At 34.8% G+C, this 27,278-nt stretch overlaps 1 protein-coding gene across 1 annotated transcript; it reads right to left on the reverse strand.

The window, feature by feature from the left end:
• Window positions 1–22,036, reverse strand: LOC102810038 (uncharacterized). Its single transcript, XM_085503002.1, has 28 exons — window positions 21,773–22,036; window positions 21,401–21,481; window positions 20,530–20,730; window positions 19,677–19,832; window positions 15,486–15,531; window positions 14,543–14,672; window positions 13,079–13,228; window positions 12,160–12,329; window positions 11,737–11,920; window positions 11,511–11,629; window positions 10,995–11,115; window positions 10,075–10,314; window positions 9,402–9,566; window positions 8,433–8,609; window positions 7,909–7,988; window positions 7,262–7,379; window positions 6,772–6,887; window positions 5,962–6,091; window positions 5,506–5,702; window positions 4,954–5,044; window positions 4,003–4,204; window positions 3,336–3,514; window positions 2,315–2,470; window positions 1,967–2,109; window positions 1,697–1,833; window positions 1,245–1,342; window positions 349–499; window positions 1–123 (listed from the first exon to the last, which is right to left on the reverse strand). The coding sequence occupies exons 1-28, from the start codon at window positions 21,822–21,824 to the stop codon at window positions 44–46; spliced, it is 3,870 nt and encodes a 1,289-aa protein (XP_085359128.1). The 5' UTR covers window positions 21,825–22,036; the 3' UTR covers window positions 1–43.
• Between the last annotated feature and the right edge of the window lie 5,242 nt (window positions 22,037–27,278).

A 27,278-nucleotide genomic window follows, 5' to 3' on the forward strand; every position in this document is an offset into this window, starting at 1 on the left:
AATCCAATCAATTTTATTCATCTTTACTCAAATGCCTTGTACTTTAAGCGAATTGCATGTACAGCGCCACCGTTAATACTTGCTGGAAAACCATTATGGCAGTTGCTGAGCTCTGCTTGCCAGCTGTAATGAGAAAAACAAAAGCAGTTAGTAGAATGAACTGTAGGTGGTGTTTACTCAATGTTGCAGGTATAATTTTGTTGATCTATTGTTGGAGTTTACTAAAAACTCAAAAAAAAATTGGGTATCTGATTGGCCTCATTTATTATGTACCGGGGGGGGGGGGGGGTGTAATCAAGATTATCAAGTCAATATAAACTAGAGGGAACAATATTGTCATAACAATACCTGCTCCTATATCCATTTGATCTTCATCAATAAAGCCTGTTGTTGACAACGCACTTCTCTGCGATTCTGATAACTCTGATTGCTGTGCATCAGTAATGGCTCCCACTTGATCCTCGTCAAAAATCAACAGCTGTGCCGAACTGAAACCCAGCTGTAATACAAGAGGAAAATATTAGAAACTCTTCTATTTTGAATGACATTTCCTCCAAAAATTTTGCATATTCTAATTTATGAATGCATTTTTTATTCCTTGCAACAGATGTCGATCAAAAATTAACCCAATTCCTCTATTTAGATTAGACTAGAATACAATGGCATACTAATTTGCATCGTTCCAAATTTATGCAATTGAATACTACTATGCGTGATCAGAATATGAGGTTACTGTATTACAAGGATATCGCAGCAGAGGTTAATGCAACTACGTACTGTATGAGTGCATACTTTGCGGTATCCTCGTAATAACCTTATTATACATCTTTTTCTACCAAAGGATATGGGAATGCCAAAATCCAAAACGTTTAGAACAGATTTAGCAAACTTCTTTGTGTGGGATCTGGTCAAACCCTGGGGCTGCCCCCAAACGCAGCCATGTTTGTTTTTATTATTAAAGGACACTGGTGCACCTAATCGTTCCATATTTGGAATTCAAATTTCCTATTATAGGATGCAAATGCCCAGTGCAATACCACATAATTACGACACGCTATAACTGGCGTAACGTTGACAAATGTATGATAATATTTATGATGAAATAAAAATGGAAAATAAAACCCAAAATACTCATTATCACTATGATTTAACCAGGTTGATGTAATTCTATGTTCACCGTCTATATTGCATTACCAATCAAAACACAAATAAAACCAGTGTACATTCATGTTGGTACTACTTACTGCAAATGTTTCTTCCGGGATGAGAGCAATGGCCTCTGCTGCAATGGCAGCTATGGATGCATTACTAAGACTACTTAATTCTGTTGTAGTGAAACCAGCTACAATAAGAAATGAACAGTATGTAATCTGTGTATATTTCAACATCTAAAATAACATACTTCAGCAAACAAACCAGTATTTAAGTAGATCAAGGAATGCCCACATTTGTGCGTTACAAATAAAATACCAGAATGTATGAAATGGTGATGATATTCTCTACTTCACAGAGCATGACAAATAATTCAGTCTTAAAATCGCTGATCTGCTAGTCAATATAGATCAAAATACGGATTCCACAGAGAAAGCAATTAGCCATTATACTAATTTCAGCAAAAGTCGTATGTTATTTTGAATACAGAATCTTTGAGAGTCAGACATCATGGAACAGAGCTAAGAAAAAAAAGGCTACTTACCAACAACAAATCCAATTTCACTGAAGATTTCTGGCTGCCAGTCATCTAAATCCCCAAAGGCCTGGAATGCTAGACCTTTAAAAGCTGCCCATTGTTCTGTACTACAGCTGAGACTTCCAACAACAGAAGACACTTCACTGTGTGCAAACATTAAACATAATATTAGCAGGGAAACTTACCTGGAAAGTTGTAACAGAATATAAATCTGAAGAAAATGACAGTCATACTTTCAATATGGCTCAATATAGGTTATAGGGGGTTATTACTCACCCATAGGCTTCAGCACTTAATGTTGATATATCGTCTACTGAAAAGCCGCACAGGAAGTTTGACAATGAAATAAAATCTTGACCAGTAAGCGCAGATGTGCTGCCACCGTTCAATGCCACATAACGAGCAGCAGCGGCTTCCAACTGAAAATGAAATATATGCCTTTAATTACGAGACTGTAGGTAGTGTTAGAGAGTTCATGTGGGTGGACAGTTGCCTCCCTACATTCCAGATAGTTTTGAAAGAAAAAGACTGTAGTACAGGAAAAAAATAAATATATGTTCCCCTTCAACACTTGCCCAATTTACAATGAAACTGCTTCACAGCCACCTGTTGAACAAAACTCACCTGTTGACTCGTCCATCCGCTGTATTGTGCAATAGCATAGACAGCATCATTATCAGTAAGGTTTAGTTGACTAATTTCATCAGCAGTAAATCTAGTAGCGACTACACCTAGCTGTTGAATCTCAGTACTTGTCATGTCGCCAGCTTCTCCCCATGTCTGTAGTAGAACATTACGTTAATAGATTAATCATAGTCAGTAGAATTTTTACTACAGTAACGTTATCGTTGAAAACCATATTTAGTGTGTTTTGATGTTGATAATTTCTAAATATTTATTGATCTATGTGATTTGTTCCAATATAATGAGTAATTCAGAGTTTATAGATAATTATTCCGCTCCAGTTTGTATAAAAATCAATCAAAAACATTCTATCCTTCCTTTCTGGCTAATATTCCATTATTAATTTAGGATGCAGTCACTGATTGCTTGACCTCTGTCTGTGTGGAAAACACTGTAATTTTCCTTTTCCCTTTTAAAAGTTAAACAGTACTTGTGTCTAGTTTTGTCTAGTTTTAGTCCATCTGTTTACTATGCTAACTCACTCAAACCTTTTAAGTCAATTTTTATCACTTTTTGTCAAATAAATCAAAAATGTTGATTAGGATCTAGAGCAAATAGGGAAATTATGTCCACTTAGTTCCAAATTAGCAACGGAATTGGAGAAAATAATTTCAGCAGGGAAACTTATAATAGCAGCATATGTTATTTTATGAATAATCACAAATTATAGGTAGATTTCAAAGATTGGAAACTTTGTATACACACTTGAATTTTATTCAATACTCAGCTGAGAGCTTCTCAAAATAAAATTCAAATGTAGCAAATGACATCAGCACTGAGAACTGATCATCAGAACATGTGACAGAATGTTTTGTTTATTTTTAAGTTCATGAACTTGGCAGGAAAACAATGAGTCCTATTGTTATTCAGAATTTTCATGTGGATTTAATTTAGCAAATTGTACTTATTAATAAAATTATCAAAATACAATATCCAATGACTCTCATAGTACAAACATTACCTCTATAGCTTTGTCCAATAGAGCATCTAACTGATCATCATCAAAGCTTTCAATCAGACCTAATGTTTCAGCACAGTTCTCAAACTCTGCTGCAGTGATGGCTGAGAGTTCATCAGGTGTCCAGGCAACGTTGCCTTCTCCCAGTACTTCAATTTCTTCACATGTTGGAGAGTAAGTTTCTGTAAAAGGAATGTAAGTATTAAATGTAAGTTTTTTTTTTACAAGAAAGAAATTGGTTGAATGTTGGCTATTAAAAATACCAAATGACACAATGGAAAAAAAACACAGTCTGCATCTGTGCATTTTGTTCTATTTTGCATGAATTGTTTAGTATGCACTACTGTAAAATACTTTATTTTTATTTGGAATTCACTGAGATGATTCAGTGAAAATAAAATCTAGTAAATATATATTTTTTCCTATATTTCACATTCAAATAAGTTCCCTACAAAACATACAAAAAGTATATCTTGTTTGGTATAACACTGTATGGAACAAGGTAAATATTTATAGATAACATTCATATTCCCATAGGTACTGGATTTCCAGGCCACCAAATGGAGGATAGTTATTTAAGTCAGTTTTAAGCTAAGATACATGTGATCATCACTAGTAATCAGGGAATTAAAAACACTGTCAATTGCAGTATGAATGTAAGATTAAATACCTCTTCGCCATCGCTGTGCTTCTACACTGACAGCACCAAATACTAAAGCATTTTTGGCAGAGATTGCGACATTAATAAATCCATCTTCCAAGACTCTGGTATCTTTGTTGTTCATATCCACATCTTTTTCACACTCCTCCTTAGTTTCCAAGTATGTTTTAAATCCTCCCATTACTTCCTCAGCAACAACCGAGAATTCACCCTGGAAATGATTGGGTAAAGTTTACTATTACAGTGAAAGTTTAGCTCATGTTAGTTTACTATCACAGTGCCAGTCTGACTCATGTCCATTTACTATCACAGTACCAGTCTGGCTCATGTCAGTTTATTATCACAGTGCCTGTCTGGCTCATGTTCATTTACTATCACAGTACCAGTCTGGCTCATGTCAGTTTATTATCACAGTACCAGTATAGCTCATGTTAGTTTACTATCATAGTGCCAGTCTGGCTCATGTCAGTTTACTATCAATGTATCAGTCTGGCTCATGTCAGTTTATTATCACAGTGCTTGTTTGGCTTATGTTAGTTTACTATCATAGTCCTAGTCTGGCTTATGTCAGTTTACTATCAATGTATCTGTCCGGCTCATGTCAGTTTATTATCACAGTACCAGTCTGGCTCATGTCAGTTTATTATCACAGTGCCAGTATAGCTCATGTTAGTTTACTATCATAGTGCCAGTCTGGCTCATGTCAGTTTACTATCAATGTATCAGTCTGGCTCATGTCAGTTTATTATCACAGTACCAGTCTGGCTCATGTTAGTTTATTATCACAGTGCCAGTCTGGCTCATGTCAGTTTATTATCACTGTGCCTGTCTGGCTCATGTTAGTTTACTATCATAGTGCCAGTCTGGCTCATGTCAGTTTACTATCAATGTACCAGTCCGGTTCACATCAGTCATTGCGATATACTATATATATTGCAATGTCTTATACTGTTGACTTACCTCTGGTATTTTTTGGATATCAGAATCTTTTATCATCATTAAAAGATTGCCTACATTAGATATTATATCACTACTCCACGTATCTGGTGAACTGTAAAATGAAAAAAAAAAAAAACAGTTATATACTTGCCTTATTGTGAATTAATATATTGTGGCAAATGAAAGAGAAGGAAACTTGCTTAGTATGTTCACAGATTCTTAGCAAAACAAAAAAACTTGTTACCTATTGCAATTATTGCACATTGTCTCTGAGTACTGTAAAATGACTAATTTTCACTGGGTTCAAATTTCGCTGATTTATCATTTCAGGCATATTCAGTGGGTTTTAAATTCACGGTTTTATCATTTAGATAATGTGTTATATGCTCAATTTTACATAATCACTGGGTTTTAATTTTCCAGTCAGCGAAATGAGCAAAATTAAAACTCAATGAATAACTAACTCTTTTACAGTACATCATATGGAACTGAACATAAAAAAAAAAGCCTGAGTTGTAGATCACTGCCTCAAAATTAATACATGACAATGTATAGAGCGAGTTACAATCTTACCCAAAATCAGTTATGATACGTTTTCCAATCACTTTTCTCTGTTTCATTGACAAGCAACAGTGTTGGAAATCATACAGTGCATTACTGAATACATCAGTGGACAATCTCTCCAAGGCATCAGCATCAACATCACAAATCAATTTACCCAACACATCTAGATCTTCACTATCAATTACTGAACCAGCTCTGTCCTTCTCCTGAAAACACATTAATCATGATTATTGACTTTGCCAGATCTTGTTATGGTTTGTAGCAGCCTTAAGACAATTATTGTACAGAGATCAATTTTTGTGAAATAAGATTGTCGGTTTTGTTTGATTTCTATACTTCTGAACTATACAGAAATTTCTCAGACAATCTGTAATGTACTTATCAGGAAATAGAGCAATATACCCAATAAAAATTCTTTTGAAAACATACAGATACAGACACAAAATAGACTTTCACTCAACTTACCCGCATTTTTAAAATATCATTTGCAATTCGTTCTTGTTTATCTCTGTTCATGTTGGTTACGTCCACTTGACCTATAGCGGTGTAAACGTGTTGACGTTCTTGTGAACCTATATTTGTTAACTCATCAGCTCTGTAACAGCAATTGAAATATTAATTTAATATAACTTCATTATCTACTCAAAAGTAACGAAAAATTGAGTAATTCATTTCTGATCAAAAATGTTTGAATACTAACAAAAAATTGAGAACAATGGTTAGTATATGTAGGCGATCAGTCTAAAATTGCCATGACAACCAAAACCAGTTCTTTACATTAACTCAACTGTTTGGTCACTGGTAGCATAGTGGTTGTCGCATCAGACTCATGATCGGTAGACCCAAGTTAAAATCCTACCTTAGGCTGAACATCAAAGGGTCGACCCCCACCCTGGGTGAGTGTGCCACAGACTAAATGGGAAGGCCAATTCCACTGGCGGAGATTCATTCACTAACGAATGCGACTTTGGGAGAACCTTTGTTAATGTCCGCAGGTGCTTGTGTTCGACCGAGCCTGGTTGACGCCAGGATAGCGCATTAAAATTGCCAATTGACAGAGAGATGCCCGCACAGCCCTGTCATGTAGTCCCAAAAATAAATATGACTTCTGTGGCAAAATGCACTATGTGTTGTCACCAGCACTTGCAATTTGCACATACAGGAAAAAAAATTAAAAAGTCAGGAGAGACAACAGTGACACTCAATGTCCGGAACTGTCGCCTGGCAACTGTTTGGTTCAATCTGTGCATGTTTGAAAACATTATGTACACTTACGTCAATTCTTTGAGTAGCTGTCCAGTCAATAAAGTGATATCAATTTCATCTAGGCTTGCTGTCATGTTGTCTGAACCTCCTAAACTGTGTCTCACTTTGTCAGCCATACAGCTGAGCTATAATTTTGTGAAATAAAGTTATATGGTTCAGTAAATGAATGTAACAGCATGAACAGTAATCTGACAGGTGGATAGAAGTTAAGCTAATCTACAGCAAATTTACTGTACCGGATAATATAGACCAATGACAAGAATAATACATTGTCATAGCCATAGAGTGACAAAAGTGGGATAATTTGATGTAGCCATGACGACTGGAAAAGTGTTACCAGAAGCCCAGATAATTTAATTACTATCTATAATCACGTCAATGCCATTCTCAAAATAATAACTGTCTCACAAAATTATTATATTTATCTGATAGTTTTGATCTTGTCAATATTTAAAATACAATACATGTTGTCATTCAAAGATAAGGGCTATGTCAATACCTGTCTTTTATCCCATCCATCTTGTTCCATCAATACACCAACTACTGATATAATGGTATCATCAAGCAAAGACTCAATATCATCACACGTCATTCCTAAAGTTAGGGTACCCAGGAACCTAATAAGAAAATAAGATCCGTATCAAACTTGTCCTACATATGTGGGTTTAATATAGTTGTCATGACAACCAAGTTGGATTCATCACCTGCATATCCAACAAAAGGATACAATGCAGGCATATCACCAGCAGTGAAAATATGCGTGATTGGAAACAAACTAAACCAGTTCAAAATCTGTTTTTGTTTTTTTTGTTTTTGTATGTATTTGAAAACAACTCAATGGCTATCTGCTTTGGCAATGAAGCCCTGCGTAAAGTGGTTGGTATTTGACAATAATAGCTCAGTGACAAGAGTTTAATTTGACATAGATAATGATGTCATAACAAATGCTGTCTTTGTTGAGAGTGATATACACATAAGCTATGCAGTACAAACAGAGCCCGTAAAATACAATTATTGGTGATGTAGACATCAATTCATTGCATCTCAAATCTAACATGTACTACTACTTAATTTGATGGATTAATCACACTTTATAAAATGAAACTTATCCCGACTGTGATGAGCTATAAGTATTTATCACTTTACCTGAGACTGCCTGCGGAAATCATATCTAAACCATCTGCAAACATCTGCTTTTTAACCACTTCACGGAACATCATCATACTCTGTCATTCAAACAACAATAAAAATTACTATTTATAATACAAACCTTGACTGTGTCAGTATTCAAAGCTGAGCCAGCTATTCTCTGGTTGTTTTTTTAAAATCACAGATTCGTTAATAATGGTCAGAAACAAAAGGCTTGATTTGTCAAAATCTGCATGCACAACTCCTTTGCACATCAATAAAATGTTTTGACAAAATTGTGAAGATGACTTGAAGCAATAACTAGCATAGCAGTATGTTTATGTTATTTACAATATTTGGAGTTAATAAATTACAAAACTGCATGGTAACAATCTTTAACCAAACTGTCCTATTCTATGTACGTTTGTATCGAAAAATTCAATGGTATAGACCATGATGTCAAAGTAGATGAGACAATTCATCCATCTTTAATGACAAGAAATAAAAACTAAAGGATATGATACATAAAAATGTTATGTTACCTGACTCTTCTTCCAGTGAATTTTACCAACATTAGACACTTCTGAGACATTGTCACCTTCCTGTTCAAATCCCATTTGTTCCACTGATATGGTTTCCAATGAACTCAACGGCACCTCAGAAGCCAAATCACCCATTTCTACCAAAACTTCACCAATACCGCCTTCAGTTTCTTTCAACTAAAATTCAAATGATAGGAGAAAACTACCAGTTAGCAATAACTGCATTAAAAAGGATTAGACTCAGTACTACAGGAATGCATGTATTAACTTTCTCACCACATGTTCTCTCTTTTCATCACAAATTCAGAAAATAGTCCTGTTTATAGTCTGCACTTTCCTTCAGAAGATTGGAACAAAAATAGCCAAATTTGTTGAGTAAAAACAGTAAATTGACTCAAATTTTGTGAGTTGGCCCCAAAATTAGAGTTCATTTCCAGAAATTTTTGAGAAAATAAGAAAAAAGTGCAGACAATTTTGGGCGGAAAGACTGGTGGGGAAAGGTTAACTGAATGAAGGGCTGATATCTGACTATAAATATTCACACACAATTATTTACATAACAATTGTACTTTTTAACCTGTGAAAAACTCAACTTCATAAACCACGAGTAAACAAGAGTAATCAGGATTACTTGCTTGGCATTATATATGTCACTTATTGTAAGTGAAGGCACTGGTAACTGCATGACGCCATCATGAAAACTCTTAATGCATAGCAACAGTCTGTTCCCATTGTAACAGTACTTTATACAAGCTTCACAAAATACCCCTAGAATGTATATATTCTAATATGCATGCAGCTAAGGGTAGATTAAACATACATGCACACAGAAACTGTTAGATTTCACAATCTTGCATGCACATATCCAGAACTAACAATTGAGTGCAGCTAATGTGTCGAAAAAACATTCTTTTCTTCAAGGGGTATTGACAAATGATTTTTAACACAAATTATTAAAATAATACAAACCTTTTTGATGATTTCAAACTTCTGAGTCTTCTTCATTTCTTTTCTGGCTTCCTTAAAGGTTTCCAATGACTCTCTAATATCCTGTGGTCTCATCTGTTTGAAGTCACTACTCTTCAATCCTGCAGCCAGTTTTCCAAGCTTTCTGAGTTCTTTGCCTGATATAGGCTACAGAAACAAACAAGAAATTGACATACATACATACAATGACTGAAAATGTCCTGAGCTGATATTCACTTTTATCAGCACATTTCTGGCCTATATTTTGGGTGCATATTTTATGCCCCTCCCCCAAAAGTCTTGATTAAAATATTAGAAAAGTCATGTGGCAAAAGGTTCAATATTCTCTTAACCTCAAAGTAGTACAAATGTAAGCTTGATAACAGTATTCAAATGATGTCACTATAATCATTCAGTCATGTGATTAATTATTCATGAGGATGTTCGATTCAAATAAACAAATGAGTAAACAAAAATTAAAATAGTGACAGACATATATGTTGTGGTGTTGAAATAATTTTTCATACAATAAACTTCTTCCGGATCACTAAAAATCATGGCAAAATAACTTAGTTGATGCTGAAAATGTCTATCATCTTTGCATATCATTTCATCTCTTTGAAATGCTTCACAGCATTCATTTTTATAAGATCTTGTAAACTTGACAAGCACTCACCTTAGCAGTATCATTTCGAGCACTTTTAAATTTATTCATTAGGACCTCCTTCTGTCGTTTACTAAAACTGCCTTTCCTCAAATTTGTAATCTCTTGAACTACAGCAGTGGCAGGAAGGTTCTTCAATTCTTTGACATTCAGACCACTAATAGCTGGACCCATGGTTTGAATTTCCTCAGCGCCCCAATCTTCAACTTTACCCATTGACTCTTTCATCTTTTTAGCAAGGTTCCTTACTTGCTGTAAAAACAAAAGAAGCAGATCCGAGATAAGCTCTAGCAGAATAAGTATATATAGTTATTTACTTGCACTCCCATATATCCAAACTAAGTTGTGACATTTTGGGACTACTTCATTGCAGGCGTCAGAATACATACTTTTGTAGTGGTGGTATGTCACCTGATCCCCCAAGTGTATTGATAAAAAAAAAAAATTATGTAAAAAGTAGTGCCATTGTTGTAACTGAAAATGGCAGAATATACAAGAAGTTAAACGTGAAAGCTCTTCGGTTTTTTTGATGTTTCGTGTGTTCCTTAGTCAATGCATCATATTAGTACTAATCATCAAATTGTTGTATGTGAAGATATTTATACAATGAATAACATTATTAAAGAGTTACAGCTGCCGCGCTGCACATGTCTAAACTTTTCATCAACAATAATTTACCCACACTGCATTGCTTTAGAAAGATGGCGACAAGTGAAGTAGTTTTTTTGCAGAGTGGAGGTGTCATGAATAAAAATCGTAGCAGCACTCCAAGCCTGCTAGCCTTTTTCGGCATATCAAGTTTGTGGCAGGGCATTGTGGGAGTACAATCATCACCAAATATTACAATTATTTCACTAAGAATAAAAATCATGGTTTAGGATGTTTTGTTTGTTGTCATGGCAATTACTATGAAAATACAATATGTTACTGACCGATCTAGTTCCATTGTTACTGGTGACTGATTTCACTAACATGTCACCTGTCTCTGCAAGCACATCACTGGGTAAGTTAATAATCTCTGAACTGTGTAAATACTGTACCAAGGAACCAAGGCTGAAAATTAACATAATGCCATTAACACAGGTAGCTATAGCAACAACACATTATGTACATTAAGGTGTTTTAATTGGGTTTCCATTAACACCTACATAAAGACTGTAATCATTTATTACTCATGTCTCCCAGTCTATTTTCCCAAACATAGTTAGACATCGAACAATTACCAAAATCTAGCAAAACGTTTATGATGGTTACTATCTTGAACAGTACACGAGTGGAAATGTTAAAATTTAAAGTTTGATAAAAGTAACATAGCATCCATAAAATAAGTAATATGTTCCTATTCTAAAGTATGTATCATATTTGCATCAAAATAGAGGCGTATAAAAAGAGGGCACCCACAATAAATTAAATAATCAATACATGTACACTTTGACATTTAGACTTACTCCTTGACTTGATCCGCAGTCCATTTCCATCCAGGAGACTGTGTTGCAACATTTACTATAATCCTACCTCGACTGTGTTCAAATCCAAACTTGCTGAGCATAGGCAACAAATTCATCATCTAAAACAAAAAGAAAATCAAACATGTATATCAACCTGAAAAGTTTTTTTCTTTTGCGTTAAATTGAACAAATTTTTTTTTAGTTTTAAGGATGACCTCATACTTACAATGGCAGGACTGATAGTTTTCAGCTCGCTGGGTTCCATATATGCCATAAGAGAACCAATCATGGATAGTTTCTCCTCATCCCAGTAGGAGGTTTTACCCCAATGTCTTAATCCAGCTTGCAAAATAGCTCGTGCCTGGGCTGACTGAAGTTCCTTACGAATATTGGGTGTTAGGTTTTCGAGACTGGAGGTATTTAGTGAAGAAAATAAATTAGTTTATTTATTTCAAAAACAAAGATGGCCATTCTGGGCAGTATCATGTTTACTAAAACAAGGATGGGCATAAACATCAGAATAAATATTTCATATACAAATATGGTCAACTAATGGCCATACATGTATATAATCAACTGATGGCCATTTTGGTCAGTATTAGTATAAATATTTCCTAATAACTGATGGCCAACTAGTGGCCATACTTACAGCGCTAAAAATGTTTCTTTGTCTTTCATTCTCCTGATAGAATCAACACTGATAGAAGCAAGAAATGGTGATAGAAGCTCGATATCTTCAACATTCAATTTTTTACCAAAGTGAAATTCAAAAGCAGATATAATAACAACTCTAATCTCAGGTGATGGTGCTCCTTGTTCCTAAAATACAAAATTGTTAACAAAGTTTTAATTTTGATTCCTGGTTACTTAAAGTTGTATTGTCAGCACAATTTGGCAGTATGTGTACTGTAACAGTCATACAACAGTCATGGACATCTGCATCATCGATTGAGTTTTCAACATCTGGGATTCTCTGTTTGACGGTCAAAGATGAATTGTATTACAATATTATTATTACATAAAAACATTTTTCATTAAGATTATATTATTTAACAAAATAGTCATCTAATAACCTTTTCACTACATTGTAATCTTCCACAAAATAGTCCAATTAACCCTTTCACTGTACTTACGTTTTGTAACCATCCACAAAAAAATAGTTTGGTTAGCTTTTCACTGTATTGTCATGTTTTGTAACCTTCCACAAAATACTGTAAAATACTAAATTTTTGCTTGGAATTAATTTTCGCTCATTTCGCTGAAGGAGTGATTCAGTGAAAAAAATATTTCCATACAAAACACCCAAAAAGTCATTTCAGCGAAAATTAATTCCAGCTGAAATAAAGTATTTTACAGTAGTCCATTAAACCCTTTTACTGCATTGTCATATTTTGTAACCTTCCACAAAATAGTCCAGCTAACGCTTTCACTACATAGTCATAATTTGTAATTATCCACAAAATATTCGAAACAATAGGTGATATCTTCATCATAGCATTGCTTCTGTAGATATTATAAACCTAAATATTCTACAAAGTGATTAATACTGACAAAATAAGTTTACTCACGTCAATTAACTGTTGTGCATATTCAAGAAATTCTCTGAAGACTTTTGGATTGAGATGAGATAGAAGATGGAACAAACCCTCTGGACTGTTACCAACATACATAATAAGTTCACCGACATCTTCAGCAGTAAGACCTGACAGTACATTTGGCTGTAATATAATTGTAAGAGTATATTAAGCACTTTTTGTTCACATTACTGAGTGGTATAAGGGCCCTAATGAATTTATCATTTACTCAAGCAGGATCCTAGTTTCGAAGTATATTACTAAATTTGTGTGGATTCCCAGTAAAGAGATGTACAGCACAAGTACCAAACAATTAAAGTAGATGAAGTTTTGCTTGCGTTTTAGGTTTTGTACATAGTTAATTGTACTAATTAATAATAAACATTAGGGACGACATTAATCTTTTCACCACCAGACATTCTTGTCAACATTTTTCTGCACTTTTTTCTCATATATTTATAAAAATGAACCCTAAATTTGGAGCCAAGAAACAAAATTTGATCCAATTTTCAGTTTTTACTTTTAAAAAGAAAATTGGCTATTTTTGTTCCAATCTTCTTAAGGAAAGGGCAGACTATAAACAAGACTACTGACTATTTGGGAATTTGTGATGAAAAGGTGGTGAACAGGTTAACAATATGTTCATTTCAGGTAGATGGTAAAAAAAAAAAACTCTGTTATTCTGCTCTGGAAATATAGAATGTAATATAATTTACTTATTGCCTAATGCAAGTATACATATGTAAATTGAGAACTGATTTCTCAGCGTGGAGTGAACCAAGTGAGTATTGGTCACCGAATCCGGGAGGAGAATAACGCACTTGAGAGGAGCACTTGTAACTAAGATGTTTATTATTCAACTGCTAGGCCTGGAACTGAGCCAGAGTGCTCACAGATGTTTCATACAATGTATCAATATCATTATGCAAATAACTACACTTAAGTCTTACATTCTTGACTACACTACCTACTTACAACCTTCATATATGCTTTGTTTGAAACGTCAAGCTGGTTACTGGACAGTAATATCTAAATATTTTTAGTAATCAGTCCTGTACTATATATCTGTTTTAAACAAGTCATCAACAACTGACACCAGAAATTTATCTAATTTTATTTTCTGAAGACATCAGAGCGACTCACTGTCCAAAGAATAATTCTCATTCATAATCAAGGTTGTTTATTTATATTAATATAAATTTATATAATAAATATGTGGAATACAAAACCAATGCAGTTTATATGATTCCACTGTAAAACTGTAAACCACAAAAGTTTTGTGTTTTGTGGATTATTCCACAATCAAGAAGACAAAATGTTGCTGCAGATGCTGACATTGTAGAGCCCCAGCAAAATTTCTACTAGTACAAAATTTCATGATTTACACTGACTCACATGAAGACATGAAAACCCAATCTGATTAAAATCTGATAAATTCATTAAACAATGTTTACTTACATTCAGTCTCTTTATGATACTTTCTGGCAGTCTGGCAAACTCTTCCATACTCAATTCGTTTCCTGCCAATCCAAGTTCTTCTATTTTTTCCTTGATTACATCGGGCAGTTTGTCCAACATTTCATGCAACCTGTAATGATATAAGTGACATGCTATGAAATAACTCATCCTTTAAATGAATAAGTGACATGCATGAAATGACTCGTCATTTAAATGAATAAGTGACATATTATAAAATGACTCATTCTTTAAATGAATAAGTGACATGTTATGAAATGACTCATCCTTTAAATGAATAAGTGACATGCTATGAAATGACTCGTCATTTAAATGAATAAGTGACATGTTATGAAATGACCCATCCTTTAAATGAGTAAGTGACATGTTATGAAACTACCCATCCTTTAAATGAATAAGTGACATGCTATAAAATGACTCATCCTTTAAATGAATAAGTGACATATTATGAAACTACCCATCCTTTAAATGAATAAGTGACATGCTATAAAATGACTCATCCTTTAAATGAATAAGTGACATATTATGAAACTACCCATCCTTTAAATGAATAAGTGACATGCTATAAAATGACTCATCCTTTAAATGAATAAGTGACATGCATGAAATGACTCGTCATTTAAATGAATAAGTGACATATTATAAAATGACTCATTCTTTAAATGAATAAGTGACATGTTATGAAATGACTCATCCTTTAAATGAATAAGTGACATGCTATGAAATGACTCGTCATTTAAATGAATAAGTGACATGTTATGAAATGACCCATCCTTTAAATGAGTAAGTGACATGCTATGAAACTACCCATCTTTTAAATGAATAAGTGACATGTTATGAAATGACTCATCCCTTAAATGAATAAGCGACATGTAATGTCTTTCAATTAATAACTCGGTCACATATTACGAGTTAAACAACTTACATTGCATCCGTCATACTCTGCATCATTCTTTCATGGTAGTCAAGACCTACCAAAATAACAAGAAAAAATATTACAACCACAATAAAAGAATATTACATATTATCTTAAACTGGTAGCAAATGTTGCCTTGACTTAAAAAGTTGTGTATTATACTAAAAAAAAAGTTCATAACATTTTTTTTATTAACTTGTCTATATCATCGTAGATGTAGGTTATAATTATATGAGAGGAAAATGACCGTTTTGGTTGTTGTTGTTGTTGTCATTGGCAATGTCATAAAACATTTTTCTTGTGGTTACAATAATTCAAACAGGTTTTATCCAATTTCTTCCAGGCTTGGATATTGTATTACCCAGTGTGATTCAGTAATGGCCAAGTTTGATTTTTGATTTTGGTTTATGCTTTACAAGATATTTGTTAAAATTCACTTAAAATGTTCTTCTTTTTGTGGTTACTTTTAAAATTGTTTATCTTTAAGAATTTTATTAATCACTATGAAAAGTCAACTAAGTTCAATTTTGGTCAGCCTTTCAATCTGTTTTGAAATCTAAATTAGAATACACATTTGCCTTCAATAACGTTTCAGTGGCTGTCACTGTCGTATTTTGTGTCTTGCCGATATTATTTTGGTACAAATTCATGTAGCTATCGCCGAGAAAACTTTTCAACTAAGATACATGTCGCCATATAGAGTATTTCCGACAATTCTTATACAACTTAAAAACATTAGTAGGGGGGAATTCACTCGCATTAAATTGTGTTCGCCATGCTAGGCAATCAAAAAATGTATTTGCACTAAAGTACGTTCAAGATCTGTTCTTTCTTATAGCCACAGTCTAGGTTTTACTAAAATTAAAATATGATTGGGTCACAGTCACCGTAGCTATCGCTGCAATAAGTAGTCTCTCACCTTTTGGTTATAATTGTCGTTTAAATAATTCACGTCCCAAATTTTGGTTCCCTGGCGCCTCTAATAAATGAGCTATATTACCACTGGGTTAGAGTAGCGGGACTATTATTTGCATACTTGTTTTCATCTTCTAATTGTGACCAAATGACTACAAATAGACCCAGGAAAGTATATATTTTTGGAATCGCCAGACTTCAAGCTTGTCAACGGTGTGTTTGCCATGCCCTTATCTGCATTCTACGGTGCGTTACTTAATGAATAGTGAAAAATTACTTTTTTTGTAAAAAAAATAAATACGCATTTATGCTGGTGATAAGAAGTTTTGTTTTCACTTTTCCTAGTTGTTCAATAGTCTGGTAAATTGAATGTGTCTGGTTAGTTTTATTCAAGCAACGCGTTTTGAAAAGTAATGTCCTGAATTTTAATTTCTGTTTTAGTCGCATTGCCCCCAACTCAAACCACAACACGTTGGTAAATAATCTATGAAATAATTTGTATGGACACATTCAAGTTCCTCTCATTGTCACCTTAAAGCTGTGAAAATTTGGTGTTAATCCGACGACAATAAGTATACGTTATTTTTTGTTAAAGACCATAGACCCTCTATGTTAAAGACCTTGTATTTTGAAAAACATAAACTCCTAGAAAAGGTTGACGAAGTCACAGCAAAGATTTTCAAGCTTGTTTATCTGCACAAGTGATTTGTTTTCCCATCAAGATCTGTTTTAACTTGTGTAGGGACATCCAAACGTGTAAGGCTATTGGAAACCAAAAAATAAAAGGAATGGGATAGCTATAGTTTGATAAAAACGCCAGATGAAAATACCAAAATCAATGATTTTTTTCAGTGACTGTGTGACCTTGTGTCTGACACATTCATATGCAAATGACTAATCTGTGAAATAAACAGGGGCTGAGACAAACCACTCAAATGTTTGGAAACACTCATTGTGTGTCAGATAGCTACTGATAGCACATCCTTACATTGCTTTGTCTTTAGTTAATCTTTGAAACTTATAGGCATACAGATTAAACCCGTGTTGTTGATTTTGGAAAACACTACTGAAGCTGCCTTGCTTCCCTTCAGAAAATCTACATTTTAACCAACTTACATGACATTCTAGGTTACGTTGACTTTATCAGATGAAGGTTTATAGTGCATTTCATCAATTAATAAATAAATGTGAAAATCGTAATTTTCAACACAAATAATAGTCTTGCTACCTTAAATCAATGATATATCACCCAAAAATTGGATGATTGGGCGAAAATCGCTTTGTGATATTGCACTACTTGCATTACAATTACATTGCATTTTTGTCGTGCCATACATTGCGATTTTAGAGTCCCCCAATTTTATTTCAAAGACAGCAGTTGCACAGAAATGGCCGGAATAGCTGTATTGTTCATTTCTATGCAATTGTGATTCTCAATTTCTATGTGTAAAATATCGCTGGGATGGACAGCAATGGCTGACAGACTTTTTTGATTCTGTAAGCTTTATTGACACAGGCAACAGACTTTTATCTTTTTGTTACTATTCTGACTTTTTCTCGGTCGAATTTTACACTGATAAGTAAGTAAACGATCCGGCGCATAGTCAACACAAGACTCTGAATAACAGGTAGAACCTAAATGTAGCATCAATATACATGTACAGCATTAATGGGCAAGTGACAATCCCTTCTATTAAATCTCATTTACTAGGATTTCTGCATGAAGTAACACATTATCATTATATCAAGAAAAATTAAGAATTTCTTTTGTCCAGGTTGTATAAAAACTTCAAATGCAATCGTAGTACACATACAGAGTAACAAAAATTATCGAGAGTGATTTTGGATGACCGGCAGTTAAAATTTTGCCAACATGATGTGACATTATATGTAATTGGTGGTGGGAATTACCAAGCCATTTTATAAAATAGTGAACAAATATTTTCGTAACAAACAAAAAAAATGTAAAATACACCCATCATTGTCACTGATGGAATATTTTATATTGAAATTTCTTAAATTATATTTTTTTGTATTGCAGCAGTGATACGGTGACCCCTCGCTAAATCGTGGGTGTCGGGATCCAAACAAAAAACACGACATATCAGGGTTCGTGAGGGGAGTTTCATGCATTGAAAACAGATAAATATCACATATACACACACGTGTTCGTAGTAAGTTTTTTTTATTGAAAAACATTACAGCTTCCATGCCCACATGGATTCAATTCATTGTTGTGAATTTTATAGAGCTATATCAAAGGCAGACAGGCCAAGAAGTACGTAAAGTCGTGTTTTGACTCAGGCGGCTGTCACCCTTTGTATCTCAGTAATTGACAGACATTAAGTGTTAAGTTGTCTCCACCAGCCCCTTTACGACCAATTAAATACAAGATGCAACAAAACATTAGTTCTTTTACTTACTGGGATGTAACTTTTACTTACTTCTGTTACATCAGAGTTAACATATACCAATTTTATAGCTTACAAAATATTTGTAGACTATTGTCAAGTAATATGAGAGGCTGCACTAGAAACTAGCTAGGATATGTTACATCCCATTGTATATGCATTCTTACTACCTTATACTAAAATATGAAGTTACACAGATAGGGAAAATTTTTCATGGCATGGAAAAATTAAGCTTTCTATTGTCCAGATTATATGATAAATATTTCGAGTGTGTATGTATTAAACTATGCAATAATAGTACACATACATAGTAAACAAAATTATGTTAATTTGCATTGGTGGTGCGGAATTTCCTTGCCGGTATATATTTGTGAACAAATATTTTCGTAAACAACACTAATTCTCATTAAGGTGTATAATTTATGCATATAAGTACATATCTCATATACTGTGTATAATTTTAATTATACATGGTATTTCCTGATTAACACATACAACATTAGATTCTCAACTCCGATAAAAAGACAAGTTTCTGCCCCGAAAGCCAATCATTGCGAAGCTACTAGTAGAAAAAGTAAAAAAAAACTTCAACATAGAAAAATCATAAAAATTTTAAACAAAAAAGAAGCATTAGACGATTAGAAAGTGTTTTCTGGGCCTACCTGTAAAATCTGTATTAAAAGCCGCATCCCTAATAGAAGTCACACCCATTCCTTTTGAATAATTAAGGGCCAAAAATTCATCATTTCTCATATGTGTAGGTGCTCTAATAGAAGCCGCATCCCCTCTGTTGCATTGTGCCATTTTAATAGAAGCCGCGGTTTCTAATACAGATTTTACAGTAATAATGTACACACACTGGTTAGAAACTCACCCATTGCGGCAGCATCTTCATGCCAGTAATGTTCACCATTGTATTGATTATAATCCCCACCATCACCATAGTTGTATCTATTATCGTATTTTTCATACACTTCTTGTGACTTATTCGAGTGACTATCATCTACTTTATCACTGGTCCGTTCAGTTACTGGTAATGTCATGGTAATGAAAATGAAAATTTTTCATGGCATGGAAAAATTAAGCCTTCTATTGTCCAGATTATATGATAAATATTTCGAGTGTGTATGTATTAAACTATGCAATAATAGTACACATACATAGTAAACAAAATTATGTTAATTTGCATTGGTGGTGCGGAATTTCCTTGCCGGTATATATTTGTGAACAAATATTTTCGTAAACAACACTAATTCTCATTAAGGTGTATAATTTATGCATATAAGTACATATCTCATATACTGTGTATAATTTTAATTATACATGGTATTTCCAGATTAACACATACAACATTAGATTCTCAACTCCGATAAAAAGACAAGTTTCTGCCCCGAAAGCCAATCATTGCGAAGCTACTAGTAGAAAAAGTAAAAAAAAACTTCAACATAGAAAAATCATAAAAATTTTAAACAAAAAAGAAGCATTAGACGATTAGAAAGTGTTTTCTGGGCCTACCTGTAAAATCTGTTTTAGAAGCCGCATCCCTAATAGAAGTCGCACCCATTCCTTTTGAATAATTAAGGGCCAAAAATTCATCATTTCTCATATGTGTAGGTGCTCTAATAGAAGCCGCATCCCCTCTGTTGCATTGTGCCATTTTAATAGAAGCCGCGGTTTCTAATACAGATTTTACAGTAATAATGTACACACACTGGTTAGAAACTCACCCATTGCGGCAGCATCTTCATGCCAGTAATGTTCACCATTGTATTGATTATAATCCCCACCATCACCATAGTTGTATCTATTATCGTATTCTTCATACACTTCTTGTGACTTATTCGAGTGACTATCATCTACTTTATCACTGGTCCGTTCAGTTACTGGTAATGTCATAATGGAACGTTTCACTTTACCATTAATGACAGCTTTATAAATAAACACAAGGAAATGTTTGAGACTTTGAGAATGTTGGAATCATTGCTATGTATGAAAAACAGCAATTACCGTGATCATCTGTATAGTTGAACTACCTACTAGTATTTTTTGTTGTCAAGGACAACTTGTTAGCGAGTTTATGACACAGTTAGCGCCACTCAAGTGGGTTGTAACAGGCTTTGTTCTTGATAAATTCTGAATAGACCATGCCTCAAACTGTACTGAACTGTGCTGTATAACAGTTAACCTTTTTGTAAATGAAGTCTAATTGTGTAGTTTTCTTGATTTATTCTACCAATATCGGTAAAATAAAGGTCATGTCTTTGGCAAAATTAGAAAAAGCAACTAATATTCTTCAAGCTGGTATTTTTTATGGATTTTATTTTACATTCTTTTCGTCTGTTTTTAATATGGGCTCCCTGGAGTCTTCAACCCTTGAATGTTTCTTACGGTACATTAGATACCAGCAGATACCCTCCTCCTGCATAGAGACTAAGGTGTACAGTTAATTACAGTTCCTGGACTCCCTGTGGTTATACATGGACGCCTTCAGAAGGTGATGTCACATGATGTCGTACAGCATGTGTCAAATTACAATAACAATGTATTTTACAAGTGTTGTGTAGACTGAAAAGAATAAACATCGAACACACGACTCACCTTTCCAAAACGTCTCAGCCACATCTTTATTCACACCATTGCTTACATGATTCGTGCTTACACTTGCACTTTCAACAAATACTGAAGAATAAAAAATAAAATCAGCATAGGCATGAACATGTTTTAGTTTTGTTTTTTTAATTAAAAAAAAACGAGTGATACAATTTAGAAACATCTTGTCTAATATCATTGATTTGTTTTGCAACAAAGTGAATTACATTCCAAATGTTGGTTCTATGTCATCTGCCTCGAAACTTTCTGATTTGCACAAACAATGTTATGACATCGCTGCCTTAGGTATACAGATATCGAATCTGTTTTAAATGACAATTATGGTATTTCTGTCAATTCAGAATTCGAAGTCAAACTTACCAAAAAGAAAAATCACACCAACGGCCAGCAAAGGCAGTTTTTCCATCACCATGTTGTTTTGACTTTCAACTTAATGACACAGGGAATGGGGGTTACACAATAACGAATGTTCCGTGACTGTCTCAATATGTTTCCAATTCGACGCCGAACAAATTTGTGAAGATCATGATTCATTATTCCAGGTAAATATACAAACGTAAGACAATCAACAACACACAATAACAATGGCTGCTACGCTACCATTGACGAGAATGATCGCGTGAGGGCGCTATCAAGTTCATTCTTACGTAAGTTCAACACCAAACAAAATAATTATGTATGTACGAGCGTTTGTGACATCACAACTATTCAACTTAATGAGCATATTACAATAAGCGAAACTGGAATAGATTTGACTTTTACTAGTATTTCTGTATTTCGTTTGAAAACTTGTTACATTGTCGCTAAGACTATTATCCGCAGACTGTTTTGCGAACACAGTGACCATAGCTGAATTCGAAAGTCGATCATTCAATTTTTTGTCCGAATTGGCGCCATAGATTTTTTCAGTTGTACTTTGAATCAACAGCAAGGTCACCCAGACCTAGACCGAATATTACATTCCAATTCAGACCACCATTTCATCACGGTGTCGTCCGTCTATCACAAAGTCTGGTCGACCAGGCAGATACTGTTTAAATAAACTAAAATACAAGAACCCAAACATGCTAAAAAAAAAAATAATGAGAATATTTATTTATTTTATTTTATTTTATTTTATTTTATTTTATTTTATTTTATTTTATTTTATTTTATTTTATTTTATTTTATTTTTTATTTTATTTTATTTTATTTTATTTTATTTTATTTTATTTTATTTTATTTTATTTTATTGCATTTTATTGCATTGCATTTTATTGCATTTTATTGCATTATGAACTTTTTTGGTAGACATTACATACATCCTGAGACCCAATTAATTTTTGACCAAACAACTTTTTTAAATGCGAAGGAGAAATGCGTAAAGTGAAGGGAACAAGTCACGTGTCTTTTACAATCCAGATACAAATTATGGACGGTGTGGTGTTGCCATGGTATCGAATATGTTCACACGTTCTAAACTATCATATTTGTTGCCATGGTATCGAATATGTTCACACGTTCTAAACTATCATATTTGTTGCCATGGTATCGAATATGTTCACACGTTCTAAACTATTATATTTGTTGCCATGGTATCGAATATGTTCACACGTTCTAAACTATCATATTTGTTGCCATGGTATCGAATATGTTCACACGTTCTAAACTATCATATTTGTTGCCATGGTATCGAATATGTTCACACGTTCTAAACTATCATATTTGTTGCCATGGTATCGAATATATTCACACGTTCTAAACTATCATATTTGTTGCCATGGTATCGAATATGTTCACACGTTCTAAACTATCATATTTCAAATCGAGGCACTAGCCTGACTTCGCCCGTGATCTTGGTGTTATTTCCGATAGTTTCTTTAACGCGATTTATCCCGAACATCTGGGGCTGATGCAAGTATTAATATCCCGGGATTAACGCCATACTTTTCTCATAACGCCCGAGGTGGGAAGGGTCATGGCAGGTTCCAGATAATGTACTGTGTGTTATTATAATGTCAAACCATTCATAGCCTGCGAATAGTAACAATTTGTTTCAGTTTTAAAGAGGGAGAGAAGCCGACTGACGGCATACCCAAATGATTTTTCCCAGGGATGGCGGGGCATATGATATTCAAGTCGGTTCCATTTCTAGCAGGGTGTCTTTTTTCATCCTTGATAGAAAATCTCGACGCATCAAATCAGTTTGCTATTAGAGGTGCCTAGTTCTAATATGCAAACTTCCTGTCGATGCGTGGTTCGCAAATACCTTGGCCGAATTACACACACACATACCTGCCGACTACATGGGCTTTACATTATGTGCGCGGAGGCATGTAGCACTTTTGTGAGCAATGTGTTGTAAGTTATTCCCCTTCAGAAAAAAAGTCAAGATTATTTTCCGATTGATTTCATTTAATTTTCGAATTTATTTCTCAGGCCTTCCCGTTACTATCGTTACTTGGTCTTAGCTAGACCAAATGATTTATTTACAAGTCATATTTGTTACGGTTTTCGCATTTAGTGAAAGCAGCCTCTGTTAGTTACTCAACATGTGCTAAGGTCACATCTATCTTCTCGAAGTTTGTATATACGATTTGGAAACCAATAGATAATAGCATTCTTCGCTCTGTAGATTATAATACGATGAATCCCAAACCTTTACACATAGTGCATACTCTGCTGGAATATCAACGACTGAAGTCTCGTAAATATACGCCTTTATTTGGGCTGAAAATGTTACTTACAATTGTCACTTTTCCTTTTTTTCGAGTCACAAAAATGAAACCGCGCCAACTTTTGTACCAATAAAAATTTTGCGTTGTTAATTTGATATACAATATGTACCAAATTATGTTATGTTGTCTTACACCAGGCCAACTAAATGTATTGTTTAGCATAATTAGGTGATCCTATCGTGTCGTGTTATGTCCAACGATGTAATGACCAGCTATTCACATATTTAGTTGGACGTCGATACTAATAATAATTTTACTAGAGTGGGTAGCAGCTACGTGACAAGCCATGAACGCCATGATGCAACCATAACGACCATATCCACCATATAAACTAGGCATTTCAAGACATTCCCATTGCACCATAGTACCCATACATTGGCATTATACCGCCCCAGTGATGAAATCCACCATGACCGTACCCATGACCGTAACCATACCCATAACCGTACCCATGACCGTAACCGTATACATGTCCGTAACCGTACCCATAACCGTACCCATGACCGTAACCGTATGCATGTCCGTAACCGTACCCATAACCGTACCCATGTCCGTAACCGTATGCATGACAGTAACCGTACCTATGACCGTACCCATACCCATAACCGTACCCATATCCGTAACCGTACCCATGTCCGTAACCATACTCATAACCATACCCATGACCGTAACCGTATCCATGACCGTACTCATGACCATAACCGTACCCATGTCCGTAACCATACCCAAAACCGTACCCATGACCGTAACCATACCCCATGTCCGTAACCATACCCATAATCGTACCCATGACCGTAACCGTACCCATGTTCGTAACCATACCCATGACCGTAACCATACCCATGACCGTACTCATGACCATAACAGTACCCATGTTCGTAACCATACCCATGACCGTACTCATTCCCAACTTTATTGAGAGTTGAATACTGACAAACAACGGCAGTGTTGACTTAAAAATAATCCTCAAATATCATATATCGAATATATAATATAGACTTGTTAATGCCATCTGTGCAATTGGAACCATTTCTTTGCCGACCACTTTACTTCGTGGATCAATTCAAGTTAGGTCTGATGGCCATATTGCCTCGTGTGTGAACAACACAATGGAGCGGGGGGGGGGGGGTAGTGGTGTACTGATGTTTGTTTGCATGAATGAATCTTGTTCCACAATATCCCAAGAATCACTGCAATGTAATTTGGTACACACATGTTACGATGAACTGCAGACCTGATTGAATTGAATCTGTGTTGAGTATTTTGAATCAGTTTGACTAAATGCATTAACAACTTTGCACGTGCTTGCTGTTTGAGTTGATGTGAATATATGATATTGATGTGTGCATATTAGATTAGTTAATTTGCATATTGATCAACTTTCGGATTTTGGGTTCAAGTTGTCAACTGAATCATGGAGCTAAAAAAAGGAGAGAGGACGCAATATAAGCCAATAAACCCCTTTGTTTCACGCCCAGATTATCCAATTAAACCCATTGAATTTCGTTCTATGGAAATCCACGATAGCTGGTGTATGTTTGCACAGTGAGACGTGCCGTAGTCCTGTATTTCAAGTGAGATGTACGCCCCTCTCATAAAATTGAATGCGCAGTTAACAAATAAGGTCACTGCGTATGCGCAGTGGCGTGTGATTGGTGCATTAGGTCATTCTGCGTATTTGAAGACCGGAAGCACAACAGTCGGACGATTATTCAAGAATTGGCGTCAATTTACAACATTTTTGTGCTCCGTGAGTTGACGATTTTCGAGGCTTGATTACCAAATTTTCCGCAAACATTTGCAAAACAGTTCAACTTGATTTATTATCGTTGTGAAGTTGGCTTTTAGACTCTATTTTCATTTTCTGCGAGCGCCGTCCAGCGATCGGTAAAGATCGCATTTCATATGTCGATGGTTCGCCGCTAGGTTGGAAGATTACTGTACTGTTTGTTACTGTGCGCATGCGCAGTCAACTCTAATCGCGCTCTCCGTCCCAGAGGCCTTTGCACACAGTGTGCCGGCGAATACCGAATGCGTTCCGAATATACACGAATCACGTAATCCAATTAGAAGGGATTAAACAGACAACAGGGAAGAGATTGTTTATCTTTTGGCTAAGCAAACAAGAACCAACTAACGTGGTACACAGGAAAGACAATAGGGTCCTCTCTCCTTCTTTTTTTAGCTCCATGACTGAATTAATTGAACATCGTTCATCATTTCAATGTCACCACCTTCACTAAAAAGCAAGCAATGACACAGTTTCCCATATAACACAGTTCCTCAGCTGTGCATATATGGATTTGTGTGTCCACCAAAAAAACTGTAAGCAACTCTCACAAATGACTAACATATCAGCGTGGTGATCATTTATAGCTCTCTAACATATCTTCAGCAGATTTGGAAAGGAGTCAGTAAACAGTATCCGATAACAGTCAGTTTAAACATCTGTAAAGCGTTCATTGATTGGTCGCTGACTCAATAGAATGCCCGGATGTAAACTATGGCAATTAACAACCATGATTGTATACTATCAGAGGTACATACATTACTTGGGGTTTGCAACGCGCATAGTACTGTATGGTGACATCATGTCAAGATTCCATTAAAGTCTCATCTCGTAGATAGCGAGACTGATGCTACGATCTTCTAACATGAAATAGGCGGTTTGTAATAATCAAGAAAACATGTATTACCACATTCATAGCAAAAAAAATTAATACATAGAAAATGTACAGAAAATATAGTTATCGTAATCCGTCATATCGTGAGCAGCTATTTTGATCCACCATTATCCTAGGGTAACTCGAATAGGATGGAACTGTAGCTTGGTTTCGCGTTAACACCACGACGAACGAAATAACCGACAGCGAAACCAAGTGAGCTACAGAACTGCAGCTAGTGTGACTAGTGCATTGTTTTTGTAGTGTCTTGTCTGTACATTTTTATTTCTCGAATGTGCCAGCATTTTTTTCTGCGACACCCTTATTAAACTTTGTTTCTCTTGGTGTCTACTTTGCATTTTTTCTTTTCAACAAATCTTTCAGCCACCCATATGATTCCAAATTGTCGACACCTAAACTCTAGTCGTCTTATTCAAATGCAAGGCTGCTCCGTGCATATTACTTCACAGAGCATGATTTGTATAC

Source organism: Saccoglossus kowalevskii, chromosome 8 (assembly GCF_978046115.1).
Source record: "Saccoglossus kowalevskii chromosome 8, keSacKowa6.1, whole genome shotgun sequence".
NCBI lineage: Eukaryota > Metazoa > Hemichordata > Enteropneusta > Harrimaniidae > Saccoglossus > Saccoglossus kowalevskii.

Excerpts from the sequence above, each read along its gene's own strand:
- LOC102810038 (XM_085503002.1), bottom strand. The coding sequence starts at position 21,824 with ATGGTGATGGAAAAACTGCCTTTGCTGGCCGTTGGTGTGATTTTTCTT. Across the intron at positions 21,482-21,772 it reads TGGTGTGATTTTTCTTTTTG|TATTTGTTGAAAGTGCAAGT; the intron begins GTAAGTTTGACT and ends TTTATTCTTCAG. Across the intron at positions 12,330-13,078 it reads ATGCACAACAGTTAATTGAC|GAACAAGGAGCACCATCACC; the intron begins GTGAGTAAACTT and ends TTTGTATTTTAG.